Raw genomic sequence first — 16,386 nt, forward strand, 5'->3', positions numbered from 1 at the left:
TGCTTCAAAATCCTCCTTGGGAACAATGTTACTTTTTTTTTTAGTTTAAATTCCAGGGTACCTTAGTTGTTGCTTTTGCAGTTTAACCCGGTCAACCAAAACTTTCTCTTCTTATCTTCTTCCTGCACATTCTTTTCCGATCGAGTTCTTCTTTGAGGTGGCCATTTCTAACCACCGCTGCAACTGCCTTCGGGAAAGGGAGTGATGGCCAGCTGAGGAGGAGAGATGCGGCTCTCCTCAACCCTGCTGGCAGTCTCTCCCTTCTTCACCACCTCTACAGGGTGGCTTAGCCTCGAAACCAGCCGGCTCGGGGCGCTCCAGCGGCGAGCACGGATCGAAACCGCGCACGATCGCGGTTTCGGTCTGTCCGCAAAGAATCTCAAAGCGGAAGTCCTGTTTTTCAGTTCTTTAGAGTGAAGTTATAACTCTATCGAGCAACTTGTGTTGTGGCAAAGATTGTTTTTTTATAGTTTTATAAACTGAATTAAAACAAATAAGGTACGACCATTTCCACATCTATACTGTGTGCACAATTATTAGGCAAGTGAGTTTTTTGACCCTATCATTTATATGCATATTTCCACCTCCCAGCTGTATGAATCTGAATACTTAGTGGATATAAGTATACCAGGTGATGTGCTTTTTTGTAACGTGGTCTGAGGAGATCAACACCCTATATCAGCATGTGCATAATTATTAGGCAGCTTCCTTTCCTCAGGCAAAATGGGCCAAAAAAGAGATTTAACTGATTCTGAAAAGTCAGAAATTGTAAAAATAGTCTTTCAGAGGGATGCAGCATTCTTAAAATTACTAAGATATTGTGGGGCATGACCACAGAACCATCAGTGTTTTGTTGCAAATAGTCAGCAGGATTGCATGAAATGTGAGGGGGGGGAGGAAAGACACACATTAACTGCCAAAGATTTAAGAAGAACCAACGTGAAGCTATCAGCAATCCATTATCCTCCAGTGCTGTCATATTCCAGAACTGCAACCTACCTAGAATGCCCAGAAATGCAAGAGATTTAATGCTTAGAGACATGGCCACAGTAAGGAAGGCTGAAACCCAACCATCACTGAACAGGACACATAAATTGAAATGGCAAGATTGGACCAAGAAATATCTGAAGACATATTTGTCAAAGGTTTGATGGACTTATGAGATGAGAGTGAGCTAGTTGGACCTTTTCGGGTTGAAGATGGACTCAAAATCAACTCCCAAACCTACTGCCAGTTTTTAGAAGACAGTTTCTTCAAGCAGTAGTACAGGACAAATTCTGCATCTTTCAAGAAGACCATGATTTTTATGCAGGACAATGCTCCATCGTATGCACTGAAGTACTCCACTGTGTGGCTAGCCAGTAAAGCTGTTAAAGACGAAAGAATAATGACATGGGCTCCTTCCTCATCTGAGCTATTGAAGGACAATCCTTAGTCCTAAAAGATTTTGGGAAGGCTTAATTGGGGAAAAATGAATGCACTCAAGGACACAAAAAGGTCTCTGCCTTATGTTATAAGTTACATTACTGTAACTAAATAAGCTAATTGCCTGAATTTATACAATAAACTGACTGATGCATTGAGGATTGCAAGTTACCCGTGTGCTTCTTTTTCTGTCTGACTGGGGAACCCCAGCATCTTCCATTGTAGCCCCCCCTACTTCCAAGAGCTCTTCGGCTAGGAACTTTCCCTTCTTGCTTCAAGATACCTATTGAGAACTTGTGGGTCCTCCCTAAGTGGGAGATTTATGGTGAAGGAAAACAGTACAGTGCACTCTGCACAGTGTCTAGGAGGCTGTGGTTGCTACTGCACAAAATGTTGATTGTCAACAGATTAAGAAACTGACAGGCTCCATGAATGGAAGGCTTTTTTGACTGTTATTGAAAAGAAGGATGTCTATATGGGTCATTAGTCTTTTTTTTTTTTTTTTTGGAAATGTCGGAAATGTTTATTTGTACATTTTGAATTGGTTTTTTTTATTATTCTCACTTTAACAGATGAAAATAAACAAGTGGGATGGGCAAATTTTTGTTTTTCATTTAGTTGCAGAATGATTCTACGCATTAATAGTTGCCCAATAATTGTGCACACACATTTTCCTAAGAAGGGTGGCTCAGTGGCTAAGACGCTGAGCTTGTCGATCAGAAAGCTCGGCAGTTCAGTGGTTTGAATCTCTAGCACCATGTAATGGAGTGAGCCTCTGTTACTTGTCCCAGCTGCCAACCTAGCCATTCGAAAGCCCCCCAAAAGTAGAAAAATGGGGACCCCTTTGGTGGGAAGGTAACAGCGTTCCGTGCGCCTTCAGCATTTAGTCATGCCGGCCACATGACATCTTTGGACATCTCTGGCTCTTTGGCCTTGTAATGGAGATGAGCACTGCCCCCAAGAGCCGGAAACGACTAGCACCTATGTGCGAGGGGAACCTTTACCTTTACCTTTATTTTCCTAAGAAAGCCAAAACATCAGTTTCACTTTCTTAAATATTCAGGTTTGAGGTTTATTAATGTTTTGGATTAACCGAGAGCACTGTAGTTGTTCAATAAAATTAATCCTCCAAAATACAACTTGCCTAATAATTGTGCACACAGTGTATATCTTTAATAATTTCATGCAGATAATAAAATTGATCATTCAGTTTTATATTTCGTACTTTGTTCGGCGGAATATTGTACTAAAAATTCTCTTTTTTCTTCCAGATTTTCATAGTTACAATCTATTTTAAATTTGCAGAGGCTAGTTATCATTGATTCGTTTTGCTCAGCCAGAGGGGGAGGTAGCTGTTCCCTTTGCAGTTCAGGAGCATGGAAGCCTTACGCTAGCCTTTTCCATGCCTGATTGTTTTGTACTGCTAGTTTTGCTGCCTTTTAGCCTTTAGTTGTATTTCATTCTAATCTAATAGTTAATTCTAAATGGTTATTTCTGAAGGCTCCTATAAATACCTTGAATCAATGTAGCTTTTGAATTTGCAGGATAATCTAATGTTGGAGAAGGCTTGCTTGGCTGTAGAAGAGGCAGCCAAAGGCGGCGGAGTTTATCCTGAAGTTCTGTTTGAGGTTGCTCATCAGTGGTACTGGTTGTATGAGCAAACAGTTGGGGGAACTCTTGCCCAGAGGGAAGGAGCAACAGGCTGCAGTGCAAATGGAGCCCGGGCGTCATGCGAAACAGTCCGTGGACTGCCAGACACCAGAGTGACATCAGAATCCGCTACAGTAACGGTGGCTGCTGCAGTAACAGCAGCAGCAACAGTAGTGCCTGTGATCTCAGTGGGGTCAACCATATACCAGCAGCACACTGTGGCAGGACCAGCAATGGCACATGCACACACCCAGGGCCTGCACCCCTATACGACACTCCAGACCCACATTCCTTGCAATCCTCAATACATCGGCCATCCTCTTCAGCACATGCCAAGGCCAGCAGTCTTCCCAGTGCCTGGTTCTGCTTATCCACAGGTATGTTGTTTGTAACCGTCTAGAAAAACAGTCTAGAATAAGTACTTTGGCTGTGGCACATCTACTCTTCAATGCAGATGACAAGGCTACGCAATGGCTGGGCAGAAATGGCATTTTATTTCTTTTCCAATTTGCGAGCAGGGATGTTGGGAGGGTTTTTTTGTTTTTTTGTTCAAGGGAAGTGTTGTGGTCCGCCAGGGGAGCTGGTGGCAGACTCAGACAGTGAGGAGGTTGGGGAGGAACTTGGGCCAGTCCTGGAGTCTGGGGAAGGCTCTGACAAATGCTCTGCATTGGAAGCAGATATAGGGCCAGGGCTGTCTGACATTTCCCAGCTGCCTTTGGAGTCGGAGATAACTGGGGAAGAAGAACAGCTGAAGCCTGTTCCAGATGCACGTATGTGCAGAACTGTCAGGGGAGGAGAACAATTAAGGAACAGGGGCCAACTCAGAAGGAAAGGCACACGTGGATGCTGAATGGCCCCTCCCTGGGGAATAAATAGAAGCAAAAGGGGAGTGATGGTTGCAGGAGAGTTCATATTTCTTTAGGAAGATTTGCTTATCAAAGTTGTGCCTCACAGAGACTCCTTGCCAGATATTTAATTTACAGCTTTCCAGACTGGAAGCTCTTGGCCTGGATTGATAGGCCTGCTCTTGCACTTAACCCTTGGGAGGATAATTGCTGGGAGTTTTCTGTGTGTGAATGCCATGAATTCACAGTAACTAAATAAAGAGGGGGGGTTTTTTGGGACAAGGAGTCTGTTTCTTGGTTCTGCTAAGCCTGGGTCAGAACAGGAAGAAACATTCTCCAACAAGCTCTTGTGGGCACCCCCCTTAGCAGTAATAGCAACTACGCTGCTGAGAAAGTTTCCTGAGAGGAGTTTCCCTTGGATGTCTTTGATATAATCAAACACTAAGAATCTGAGAGATTAGAAAGATTATTGTATAGTCCTATTGGTGCCCCTTGGACGATCTAGAACTAAACTTCACTTGATCTGTGTTTGGCTGAATTGGCTAACTTCGTCTACCAATTGCTTTCGGAATCTGCTTTCCTTTAATTGAGATTATGTCTTGAATGTAACTCATTAATACCCTGTAACCGGGTTTTTTTTGTTTATAAGTAATTGGATTTAGCCTTATCTAACTAGAATGGTTATTATCTTTTGTCAGTGTTAACAAAAAATCTTACATTCCTAACATTACAACTTTCAAACTGTTGGTAAAGCTATGGTATAAATTTTTTTCTTTGATATTTTTGTACTGCTATGAAAATACGCTCAGTATGTTTCTTCCTGAAACTGGATTATTTTCACATGTAACCTGGTAAAGGTTTCCTAGGTAACATGCCTAAAAAGAAATGTTACCTTTCTTTTTAAAATATTTTAGTTTGGACATCTTCCCCTTTCAGAACTTAAACAATATGCAGGAGATGGAATGGTGGGTATGCAAAGGGCTGTTTGCACCTGCCAAAAACACAGCCTTGCCTCTTTGTGAAGGAGCAGGCAACTCTATCCTGTTTCTCCGCAGGGGGTCCACCCAGCCTTCATCGGGGCCCAGTACCCCTACTCCGTAACTACTCCGTCTTTGGCAGCAACTGCGGTGTCCTTCCCGGGAGTCCCCGTCCCTTCCATGACCCAGATTGCTATGCACCCCTACCATGCGGAGACAGGGCTCTCACTGTCTTCCAATGTGGCAAGTGAGTATTCCTGTAACAGGTGAAAAGACATAGATATCATTGCAATATTACAGTACTGTAGTATGACGTATAGTATGGGAACCTCTAACAATCAGTTTTCGACACCTATTCCTGTGACTACAACCAATGAGAGTGTTCATTAAATAATAATGGTAAACCTTCACTATTTCTTGGTGGTTTAGTTACAATTGTCAGATTTTCTTACGATGTCCTGAATGTTTTGAGGCTGTATTTAGGTGTTGTTTTTTTGAGTGTTGCAATCAATTACAGAATAGCTTCCATTGGCAATGTGGCTTAATCACAAACTTTATAATTTGCAACTGGTCCATTTTACATTAGACTGCAGATTGTTCAGCATCCTTATAATCAAGTGTAAGGTTAGGAAAGAGAGGGAATAAGCATGATGCTGGTGCTTAGGGCTGGGGAAAAAGAGAGTAGAGAAGTGGAATGAGCGGTAGGAGCACTCAGGCAAAGGGTTGTGCTTTCATTGCAAACGGGGAGGTGTTTGCAGCTGGAATCAGTTATTAGAACTGGATGTTGCCTAAGCTGCAGGAGATACCTCCCCCTTGTCTGGTTCCAGAGACCTTTGCACTAAGGCACCAAGGATGTGAAGTGTAAAACGAGGAAAAAGGACAGCATGCCTTACTCAGATGCTCAGCCAGGCCCTATTCACAAGAAGCGGTGCAGAATCAGAGGGCAAAGCCTCCCAATTAATGATATGAAGAGATTTTGGGACCCATACAGATAGTTCTTGGGTACGCCCATTTGTTTAGCAAGTGTTCAAAGTTATGACAGCGCTGAAAAATGGACATACAACTGGTTCTTGAAGTTCTGATCATCAGCCACATCACCAAAATTTATTCTGGGCTCACTTGTGGCACTCCTCTGCCTCCGGCACTGCCTCTGGCATTTTGCCTCACTCTCTAGCACTCACCCATGGCAGCCACTCGTAGCTACCACTAGCTACCAATCCTGTCCCTTCCCATTTAATGATCAGGATGGCTCTAAGCAGTGAGGTCTCTTTGTGACAGAAATTCATATCCCAATTGCCATCATAACCCCAAGACTACCTGTGTTTACACCACAACCTAAATTCTACTTTCCCATCCCATTTGGAGAGATGTTTTAGAGATTTGATCTGTTTATGTGAATTTCAGTTTCAAAGATGAGATTGAAGTTACGTTTCCATCACATTATGATTTCAACAGCAGGAAGAGAAACGATCCTCATAGCAGTTATAATTAGCCTGATCCTAGGAATCTTGGGCCTCACAACAGCTCTTTTGGGATGGTGCCTTATTTCTGTTCCAGACTCCCCAAAATAGCCAGAAGTCCAAAAATGTTATCTGTCCTTGGCAAGTTTCCAAAATGACTTTCGTAGGCTCTGCTGACTACTGATTGCCCATTTCATCCGGAAGATCTGATTTGTGAAACCTTCAAACAAAAATGCTGCTTCTCTGTCTTATCTACTAGGCAAGGGGTGTGCCAAACTGACGTCACAGTGGCATCATGTGACATGTAGGGACTTTTCCCTCTTTGCTAAACCAGGCGCGGGCGTGGCCAGCGTGTGACACATCTGGCCTCTGGGCCGGGAGCTTGACAGCCCTGTACTAGGCACAATGTCTCTGTCTCTGTCTCTCTCCCTCTCTCTCACTCACACACACACACACACACACATATTTTTCTTGAAGGACAGGAGTTATGCTCAAAACAAGATGATTTAACCTGAAGATAGTACAAGTAACATGAAAACATTTTTCCTGCAATACAGAAAATTATTATAAAATTTAAAAATATAGTGATTAAAATATAGCATTCCACAAGGGTGACTAATTGAAAGAATGCATAACAAATACCAGATGTCTGTGAACATAAACAATACCAGCAATATATGAAAAAAAAAATCTTTCTCAGAGAAAGTAAATTATACTTAATGATGATTTTTGTAGACTAGATTTTAATTATCTGAAAAGAGGGGGGAAATAGAAAGTTGAATAAGAGCCCTACAATATGTGTATACATTCTTTTCTTACCTATTAGCATCTCTACCATTGCAGAAAACGTCTCCAGCATTATAGATAAGGGAACCAAAAAAAAAACCCCAAACCCCAGACTGAATTGATTGATGTTAAGCCCCATCTATATACTGATTTTAATGCCCACTCATAGATGTGAACAGAAATGTTTAAAAGGCTGTTAATAGCACATCTTCATTCCTGGGGAAGCAGTAAGCCACTTTCTAAACCTGTTTCAGATTAATGAAATATTTTCAAAGTTGCTCCCCAGTGAAGGGAAAATTAAGACAGAGAGAGAGAGAAAGAGAGAAATAGAGAACTATCATTTTTAAGTTGCAGAAATATTTTAAGGTCTGATAGGAACTTTTGTATTTATTGGTGAGTTGTAGTAAATAACTTATCAACATTTATAAATATTTTATAAATATGAAAGTAAATTTCAGCGCATGAGTCAAAAACTCAGTTTATATCTTCAAACTTAATTTGATCTTGGACATTATTCTTGGCATTGATTTTGGGCAGAAATCTACCCTGTCATTCAAATTCAGCATTCAAATTGTAAGCTGTAATTTGACTTTGAATGTCTATATCAAAAGTCCAGAATTGTGTTTAAATTCAGCATTTTAATTTCTGTTTCTATCGCCCTCATTTCCTATATGTGTATGAAGAATTTATCTGCTTACTCACATAAAGTCTCTTGATTGGTGTTCCTTGAAGAATTTGCAAACCAGTGGGATGTGGTGATTGATGAAAAACAGATTTTTATACAAAGTAATGAGTAAATTAGTAAAATTAAGCTACTTAGAAATCAGTGTCTTTTGTGTATTACAAATTTGTTGTAAGCATGCTCAATCTCCTTTGCGTTACCTAGACAGTTGATTTAATTGCTAAGTTAAAAGTTTGGTCAGGAAGTGTCTGTTCGGAATCAATTCATCTACTCCATGGATAGTATCGAGTACAGGTTAAAGACCAGAACTCCTTCTTTGGATTTCTAGTCTTCAAGATTTTAGTGATACACAGAGAAATGTTGTTATATCCCAACATTTACTTACTGGAACAAAATTCCATTTAAGGCTTATCTGTCTTGTTTTGAAATTCCTGCTTTTTTGGTTTTGTTTTAAATGACATTATCAACCAAGCACAACAACTGCAATTCTAATGTCAAGCAGGCAGTTCCAAGAAGACTAATGTATAACATTCAAGAAATGCAGAAATTATTATAATTTTATAACGGGAATCATCCTTAAATACTACAGCAATATGTTCCTAACTCTATACTTCACTGAACCGTGTTTCCTCAAGTAACCCACAAATCTGTAAATGTCTCCCCAAAGAATACACAGTGTTTCATGTGTGTCAACGCATGGACAGTGCGTTGACACACATGAGGACTATTAGGACTATTCCTAATACTATAAGGACTATTCCTGCACACCTGGAATACCTGCCTTTGTGTGTTTTCTTTTCTTTCCTATTGATAACAAAAGTCTTCAGCCTGCCATGGCTTCCTGATCTTTGTCACTTCCCCTGAGATGTTGGTCTCAGTCTCCCTTTTTCTTGTCCTTCAGTAATAAGAACTGGGCCTTTGATCTGCATTTGTCTGATGGCCTGACATAACTGAATTCCAAGAGTTCCTATTTTCATCTATGTTGCCAGGTTGTCTTTCTTACTTTTTGATGTTGCAAGAATATGTCATGAGATGGTATCTGGAACACTACATACAAACTGTGAGTCAATTAGCCTGCCCCTCTCACAAATGCCTGTATAATTGAACATTGGGCCTTGAGGATTTAACTATTCTATTTTATTTAAGTAGAATGACATATTAGCTATTACAAATACTTGAAACTTTTTAAAAAGTCCTTGTATAGAGAGGGGAAGTTCTATCATTCCCAGTGGGGAGCTGGAACATGGGCTATTTTGGTGTATTTTTTCCCTTTTGCTAATATTATGCAAAAGGAGAGAGTACATTAGAAAGGCTCAGCTGTTGGGAAACATCCAAAAAATTAGGGAAATAAGGCCACTTTTAGAATTGTCAGGCATACAATGTTATAACCCGGTTTGTTTGTTCTCTGCTACTATGTTCCCACCAGGTTAATGAATATTAATCCCTGACATGTATCCAGGCAGAGGATAACTGAAATCCTGTAGCTGATGTCTTTGATTTCTCCCCCTTATACGATTGTTTCTTCTTTCCAGTAGGAAGTGTTCACGCAGGGTCTACTTTCCCAGCAATTCAAGGGACTTCCTTAACAAGCTTGTCTTCTCAGCCCAGTTCCCTTGTGACAGGGGGCTTTCCTTCTGAAGATGAACAACACAGCCAACCTGTCAGTCCTCAAGGATTGCACTACCTTCATTCTGCCTACCGTGTTGGTAAGGACAGCAATCAGTGACTCTTTCGGTGTTTTCATTGGCATTCAGGACAGGAGTGATGCATATCTTATTAAGAGCTATCTGGAAAGGCTTGCCTTGTAGATGAGAGTTTAGATTCCCTAGTTCAGTTGGTGAGCAGATTACTGGTGAATAAATAATTCAGGGGAATGAGAAGAGACATGGATTAATTATAGTTGCAGGAAATTGTATTTGTTAACAATATGTTCATTGATCCTCTAACTCTGGAGACCAGAAAGCCAGTCTTAAATTGGGAACCATAGACCAAATGGATTGGCTAGTTAGCAGTGTGCTCATTCTGCATTCAGGACATTTCAGAACAAAGAAAGATGCATTTTTAAAATTGTGGCTGTCTTGATTTACTGCTCTGGACAGTTGGCATTTCTCAGTGTAATTGAATAATGATAAAAAATATGGCCAGTCTGAGATTCAGCAGGCATGGACTGTTGAAATGTGCTGTGCATGGGGCTGTACTTTGATACCTGCGACGGAGCATTGCCCTGCATTAAAATCATGGTCTTCTTGAAAGATGCAGACTTTTCCCTGCTTGAAGAAAATGTCTTCTTAAAACTGGCAGTAGGTTTAGGAGTTGACTTTGAGTCCATCTTCAACCTGAAAAGGTCCAACTAGCTCATCTTTAATAATACCACCCCATACCAGTACCTCTCCTCCACCTTGCTGGCATCTAAGTAGAAGTGGAGCTCTGTACCTGTTGCTGATCCAGCCATGGGCCCATCCATCTGGTCCGTCGAGTCACTCTCATCTTATCAGTCCATCAAACTTTTGACAAATCGGTCTTCAGATATTTCTTGGGCCAGTCTTGCCGTTTCAATTTATGTGTTCTGTTCAGTGTTGGTTGGATTTCAGCCTTCCTTACTATGGCCATGTCTCTAAGCATTGAACATCTTGTATCTCTGGGCACTCCAAGTAGGTTTCAGTTCTGGAATATGATAACACTGTGAGGATAATGGTAGCTTCACATTTGATTCTTCTCAAATATTTGGCAGTTAATGTGTGTCTTTTTTTTTCTCAACATATTTCTTGTGACTTTGTTGATTATTTGCAACAAAACGTTTGAGGGTTCTGTGGTCACGCCCCCAATAACTTAGCAATTTCAAGAGTGCTATATCCCTCTGAAAGACTTTTTACAATTTTGGACTTTTCAGTCAGTTAAATCTCTTTTTTGACCTATTTTGCGTGAGGAAAAGAAGCTGCCTAAAAATTATGCACACATATAGGGTGATGATCTCCTTAGGCCATCCCCTCCCTCATTACACGAAAACACATCACCTGATATGCTTCAAGTTTATACAGCTGGGAGGTGGAAAATATACATAAAATGATATGGTCAAAATACTCACTTGCTTAATAATTGTGCATACAGTGTATGGTATGGTTGTTTTCACTGTACCCTGTTATCGATTTGGACAGCCTTATAAATTTCTAAAAAGTAATTAATGTGGGAAGAAGGTTCTCATGGGAATCCTTTTAATTACCAGTCCTAAAGAAGGCAAGAAGAGACTGACCCTCGTGCCAAATCTTTGTTATTCTTTCCAGTCTTTTAATCTTAAGCTTTGCAGAGTCTTGAGGCTCTTCCTTTTTTAAAAGGAAACAAACCAAAGCTCTGCTGAGTGAAAGATATAACTATTTAGCATCTTCCCCATGTGGCTTTTCTTTGCCCTGGCCCACTTGAGGGTTCAACTTGCTCTCCCCTCCAGGGATGCTGGCGCTGGAGATGCTTGGTCGCAGGGCTCACAATGACCACCCCAACAACTTCTCACGCAGCCCCCCCTACACAGAAGATGTGAAATGGCTTCTCGGACTAGCGGCCAAATTAGGTAAGATCCACAGACACCCTAATTGAAGGGGAGGGAACATGAATCTCCTGCCTGTATGCATCTAGAGAGTCGTATTTTATTGCCTAAAATTGCTAGTGCCAGCGATCCCTTGGTGAAAAGTAACCAGTGCAATTTAAGGGTGCTTCTGCTACATTTTCCAGCTTGAAATCTCCAATGTAAAAAGTTGGCAGCTATTTTTTAATGTTATTTACAGTACAGGTGTCTTAAAGTTAGAAAGAGAATTTTAAAGCTGGTTGCCTTTGACATCAAGTGGCTCTCTGTAGACTCTAGCCCACGTTATTTTAATTGCCAATAGTTGAAAAATAAATGACAATAGATGTTACCCCTTTTTCTTGGATGTAGATAGCTGCTTGTTTTGTTCTGTTCCTTACAGAAGATAAATTTATCTCTCCCTCCCCCCCCCCCCTCTCTCTCTCACACACACACAAACAAACACAGGGACTTATTTATTTCCTATGCCTTACATTCACAGTAAATGCCTTTGCTCTTTTGCAGGTGTGAACTATGTACATCAGTTTTGTGTTGGTGCAGCCAAGGGAGTCCTGAGTCCTTTTGTGCTGCAAGAGATCATCATGGAGTCCCTGCAGAGACTCAACCCTGCCCATGTCCACAACCACTTGCGCACACCTGCCTTTCATCAGTTGGTACAGAGGTGCCAGCAGGCGTATATTCAGGTACACATGGGCTTTCCTCTTAATGGTAAAGGTTGGTTGCTTTATCTAGGAGGCTTTGTGAACTTAAATATGCCCTCTTTTGGGCGAATGGATCACCTGAGATCCCATTTAGGGATCCCATTTAGATCAGTTGTAAGCTGATTAAGACAGCAGTTTATTCATGTCTGTTTTCAAAACTTCCTCTGAAAGACTACAAGGAGAGAGACTTCGTCATTCCACCTCACAGTTTGTGGGGAAAATTTGGTCAGGCCGCACAGGTTATTCGTTGATTCCCTGGAAGACTTGGCTTTCCTTCCACTTCCCCACAAAGCTGTTTTTTCCCAAACTCAACAGGTGGGACTCCCTGGGTAAGCCCTCTTGGAACTTGGGGCTTCAGGAAGATTGAGTCTTAGTAGTTGGAGGGACACAGCAGAGGAATTTGGGCTAGTTAATCCAATTCTGTATTATTGCCAAGAAAACTAGAGGGAAGCATCTATGGAAGTAACCAGGAGTTGACTTTGTGTTAAAAGGACAGTATTTTTCCTCTTTCCCTCTCCTAACTCTGCCTCTCAACCTCTTTTTCTGAGGACCTAAATGGGATCTCAGGTGATACAGAGCTGTGATGGCCAAGACCTAGCTTTAGGTTTCTGCTCACCCATTAATACTTTGTGATTTATTCATGTTTGCTTGTTATTTCTTCTTCCCCCCAAGGTAATTATGAGACTTAACAGTACAGTTGGGAGGGACTGAGTCACTTTGAGCCTTTTGGATAAGGGTGAGAGAAACGTTATTAAGAGAAGAAGGTGGACCACTGAACTGTTTTTGGCATTTATCTACACAATAGGGTAGATAAATCTACTACAGTAATAATTCCATCTAGATTTGGGTCCACCCCACCCTGATCTAGATTCTTAAGGTTCCTCATAAAGGAAAGGCACTATTCAGATAGATTATAAAATGGATTTTCCCATCAGAAACTGTATTTCATCCCTGTTTTATCTTGGTTTTCCCAAGTACATCCATCATCGTCTGATCCATCTCACTCCAGCGGACTACGATGACTTTGTGAACGCCATTCGCAGCGCCCGAAGCGCCTTCTGCCTAACTCCTATGGGCATGATGCAGTTCAATGACATCCTTCAGAATCTGAAACGCAGCAAACAGACCAAGGACCTGTGGCAACGGGTCTCTCTGGAAATGACTACCTTTTCACCCTGATGCCCATCCTGCATCCTCCTTTATGGGATCTTTTTGATTTTTTAGCTATTGGAAACCACTGATTCAATGTATTTCTACCATGACATTCCTCGTCCATGTGGCTGTGGCTGTGTTCTACTTCCCTTTCTCTCCTCCCCAGCAAGTGAAGGCAAGGAAACTGTGTGCATGTGTGTGTGTGTGTGTACGTATGTGTGGGTGAGAGAGAGGGGGAGCTGGCTGATCATTGGTCAACAGTTTTAGTCTTTTTCCTTGTAGAGGATGTCTTTATAAATGAACATCATTTCTGCCTTTCTCTCTCTCTTACTGGGTGTGTATGCATGCATGTTAGGGGTAGGATCAAGCCTGTTTCTTTATAATATTTATTTTGGCATTTATAAATATGTATACTACTTTCTATATGGTTCTTAAAATTTCAGCCATTACTGGGCCAGGAGAAGCAGAGGTTTTCTCCAACACTGTTCCTTCCTCCTTCCTGCCACAGCAGGTCCCTCATCCAGTTCAGCTTACCTGTTTGGATGGGCCAAGACACCACGGGAAGCACCTGGCCTCAGCAAGTACAGAACTGGCTGGTACGATGTCTTTGCTCTTAGATAGTGATCTGAGGGCCTCCTCATCAGACGACATAGGATATTCTACCCCAAATGGCTCCAAGTTGTACAGAGATGTTAGCTCTCCTGTAATCAGTTTCTTACTCCTTGTTTCAGTTTCCCGATTAAAACCCTCATTTTCTTAGACTGACTCTTCTCCATATTTCTGTTTATCATGCTGACATCATAAAACAAAGAACTAAGAGTGCCTTAGAGTAGGAAGTTCTAACCTATTTTTGCAAAGGACTGAAAAAGTACCGAAACTTGGTCTTGTCCCAGCGACCTTTGAACCACACAACCTCTCAGCACAAAGTAATAAGGAAACTTGGTCTTAAAGATAAGGAAGATTCTCATCTGCTGCTAGTCCACAAGCAACTGATATTCAGGCATGTATTGCCCTGAAGCTGGAGGTCCCATTCAGCTCTCATGGTTAATGGCTTTTGCTAGACACACATATATTGTTAAATGCCCACAACGTCATCCGGTGGTAGTTAATCCAGTAAACTTGGTTATGCATTTTGTGAACACCAATTTTTGCCTGACTTCAATTTTTGCCGATCATTTTCCCTGGTTCAGCCTAGCTTGGGGAAAGGCAAGATTTATTTACTTCATCCAGCTCATGTGGATTTTGTTAACCTTAAATTTCCTCATAGTTGTGTCTTACCTGATGTGAACTAGTCGATTATTAAATATATGGGGAATAATCATATTAACTATTTAATTAAATAGTTTAAATTTACATTTAAATAAAGTTAAATGAAATTTAATGTGTCTCGGCCTCAGCCACTTTGTAGCCCTCAATCTGAAAAAAGTTGTGTGCTAGTAACGTTGGACTTCCTCTGATTAATTCTCAGCATTCTTTATATTACATGATGCTAGTGTTTCATACTGTTTTTCACTAACTAAACGGGGAAATAAACTTTGCATCCTGAAACTTGTTGGTTTCTTCCTCAGCTGTCATCTCTCTGCCAAATGGTTGGGCATTCTGATTTGTTTTAATCATGCAATTGTTGGCCATTGTGGACTTACCTTAGATGTGACTCTTCTGTTGAAACAACAGTGTCTGATCTCAATTCTTTAGACCAGCCATTGTATTGTTTAATGTCAGCCTGCAAAAAGACTTCCAAAATTCCCACCCAGCATATTGGGAGTTGAAATTCCCAGATTTCAAAGTTGCTGAGGTTGAGAAACACTGTCTTAGTACAGGGGGGGAGGGAGCCCCTTTGAAAGCACAAGACCTGACCTCAGTGCTCTGAAGATCCATGAACAAGATCCACGAGTGCATCACCTACATTGACGCTTGTGTTTGCCAAAAGCCGGTGGGATTAAGAATTCCAAGTCAGTTTATGTCATTCCCACAACTCACATTAGAAAACCATTTTTTAAAAAGTTTCTGTTCCTTCAAGAGTACCTTATTTTTTAAAATAATTACATACAACAAACGGCCCCGTAAAGAGTAATTTCTTTGCCCTTGGAGGGGTTGTGGGACCAGAGTTGTTTGGAAATTTCTCTATGCAAAGAACAAAGGGAGGTGAAGGAAGCAGCGCTGCTCCGTCATTGGCACAGAAAGAGAAGAATGAAAAAGAACCCAGAGGGCAAGAAAGCAGGGTGGGCTCGTATAGCGGCCAGCGGAGTTTGCCAGGAAGGCCTAAAGATCAGTGTTTGTATGGGCTGATTTGGTTCCATTTTGCTCCCATTAGTCCTGATGAATGTCACCATCTTGACTTCAGTGAGATTCAAAGCCAGGATAGGGATGTTTATATTTTAGAGCAATGATCCTTCTTGAGTTGTATGTTAGCGCAGTGTAGTTATCCCACATTCCTCTTTCCTGCATGGTCCTTATTCAGGCTATAATTCCTTGAAAGGTTTATAATACCATTACATTAGACATGATTGATGTTAATTGTGGATCTTGTGCCTATGGCAGAAAAGATTTACTGATGCATCCCCACCTCAAGGACTTCCTGCCCAAGGAAGGGTGCAAAAGCTGCCATCTTATTAAAGTTTGGCTGGAGTTCTGCAAGTTGACAGAATACAGTAATTAATTGAGTCACTTCTATTTCAAATAAACCCCGTAAAATTAAAATTAGATAATTGGAGCAATTGGTCCATGTTAAATTTTACAGACAGTAAAATTGTAGCCACATTCAAAGATATAATTATTATACTACTTTTTAATAAAAGTAACCACATGAAATAAATCATTTTGCCAGATAGGGGGTCACCGAGCAGGTCCTGTGTCTTTCCGGAAAGCTCAAAGTAACAGGATTTAAGTAGCAACTTCTCCACAAAAGCAATTTAATTTGTTCTATGAGCAATTTTTTTGTATTTGCCATTGACAGGCATGATATTCCCCTCTGAAAAAAAAAACCGGGGCCGGCCAGAGACCCCCCCACTGCGCGCCAAGAAATCGCTGCCCAGCTCCCTTTTCCTGCCGCTCAGCGGCCTCCGCTCACACCGCCCGCCCGCCCGGGCTCCGCCGCACCGCCCGCCCACCCGGACTCCGCTCGCACCACCCGG

At 41.4% G+C, this 16,386-nt stretch overlaps 1 protein-coding gene across 3 annotated transcripts in view; it reads left to right on the top strand.

The window, feature by feature from the left end:
• The window catches only part of ZSWIM8 (zinc finger SWIM-type containing 8), a 75,799-nt gene extending 60,999 nt beyond the window's left edge, over positions 1 to 14,800 (top strand). For 2 of the 3 annotated variants that reach the window (XM_026674245.2, XM_026674247.2), the window contains 6 exons: positions 2,970 to 3,452; positions 4,976 to 5,144; positions 9,358 to 9,531; positions 11,268 to 11,387; positions 11,904 to 12,082; positions 13,076 to 14,800. In XM_026674245.2, coding sequence (XP_026530030.1) covers positions 2,970 to 3,452; positions 4,976 to 5,144; positions 9,358 to 9,531; positions 11,268 to 11,387; positions 11,904 to 12,082; positions 13,076 to 13,279 — 1,329 coding nt within the window. In that variant the 3' untranslated portion in view covers positions 13,280 to 14,800. The remainder of the gene's footprint in view (positions 1 to 2,969; positions 3,453 to 4,975; positions 5,145 to 9,357; positions 9,532 to 11,267; positions 11,388 to 11,903; positions 12,083 to 13,075) is intronic. The other variant, XM_026674246.2, reaches the window with a different exon arrangement.
• Positions 14,801 to 16,386: the final 1,586 nt, after the last annotated feature.

Source organism: Notechis scutatus, chromosome 4 (assembly GCF_049901735.1).
Source record: "Notechis scutatus isolate UNSWTSFEM ecotype Mainland chromosome 4, rNotScu1.2, whole genome shotgun sequence".
Lineage (NCBI taxonomy): Eukaryota > Metazoa > Chordata > Lepidosauria > Squamata > Elapidae > Notechis > Notechis scutatus.